Genomic DNA, 1,289 nt, shown 5'->3' with positions numbered 1-1,289 from the left:
TATAGTAGCTTACCGTTCGACTTATTTTAGAACGTGGTTGAGTCCATAACCATGGTTGAGTCCATGTATGGATGGATGGATGGATGGATGAATGGATTGGATTGAGCATGGTGTCTGCTCGGTCTTTTAAGCGAAAATAAGACACAAGTTGTAATCGCAAAGCGTTTGTGCATCTTTTTGTTATAGACGATTGAGTTTTCATCCCGTGTTACGATTCTCTACAATAATAAGTAGCTGGTTTTTGTTTTCTTCCCGCTTCTGCTGCGAATTGAAAATGGAAATCCGTTGGGCTACTTTAAGCTCATTCAATTGATGCGTCACCCAAACATCGAATATGCTGACGTAACCAGATGATTTTCTCAACACTCAATTTGGATATTTGGGAAATGTCTACTAGCATCCTGGCGTCGACTGACTCCATTTCGTCGCAATTAATCTCAGCTGCCCGGCCAGAGTGGAGTGTATCTTGAACCGAAAAATTTCCTGATTGTAATCTTGTAAACCACTTCTGACAATCACGTTCCATAAAAGCATCCTTTCCATACACAACGAATATCATCCTGCCAGTTTCCACCGGTTTCTTGCCTTTTTCCAAATATAAAAGTATGCTCTGCCGATGATATTCGCTGTGTTTCTCCATTTTGAGGTTAATCCCAAGAGCAAAAAGTGCAGCCTGTATCGTCGTGGGTTCACCTCGAACCATGCTGAAGTGTCAAGTACCTAATCAGTGCGCATGCGCAAAGAACAGACTGAAGTTAGCTACTTATTAGAGTGCTTGAAGTTTGGTGTCAAACGGACATGTTGACTAAACCAATATAAATGCGTGTATGTGTGTGCCTATGTGTGTGTATACATGTAAATATTTAAATGTATATATGGATATATATGAATATATGCATATATATGTATATATATATATATATATATATGTATATATATATATATAATATATATATATATATATAATATATATATATATATATATATATATATATATATATATATATATATATATATATATATACATATACATATACATATGCATATATAAGAGATATATGTATATATATATATATATATATGTATATATATATATATATTGCTATAATGAATCTAGCAAAAGAACTGGAAAAAAACATCCGAGCTATCACCCACCGCCATCCACCACTATTACCCCACTACACATGCCATTAAAAAGCAATCAAATAAACAAATCACCAAAACAATTAAAACCATCCACTCTCGCCTCAACATTTCTGCTTAATGCCCAAGGCATCAGCCCTTCCACC

At 35.0% G+C, this 1,289-nt stretch overlaps 1 protein-coding gene across 1 annotated transcript; it reads right to left on the bottom strand.

The window, feature by feature from the left end:
- Window positions 1-301: 301 nt before the first annotated feature.
- On the bottom strand, window positions 302-703 carry LOC115230677. Its single transcript, XM_029800812.1, has one exon. It carries the CDS (start codon window positions 701-703, stop codon window positions 302-304), a length of 402 nt encoding a protein of 133 aa, XP_029656672.1.
- Window positions 704-1,289: the final 586 nt, after the last annotated feature.

The sequence above is a fragment of the Octopus sinensis genome, unplaced genomic scaffold (genome assembly GCF_006345805.1).
Source record: "Octopus sinensis unplaced genomic scaffold, ASM634580v1 Contig16127, whole genome shotgun sequence".
NCBI lineage: Eukaryota > Metazoa > Mollusca > Cephalopoda > Octopoda > Octopodidae > Octopus > Octopus sinensis.
This window is presented reverse-complemented; position numbering and strand designations above follow the sequence as displayed.

What these genes read in the sequence shown, in the direction of transcription:
- LOC115230677 (XM_029800812.1), bottom strand. Translation starts at nt 703, where the DNA reads ATGGTTCGAGGTGAACCCACGACGATACAGGCTGCACTTTTTGCTCTT.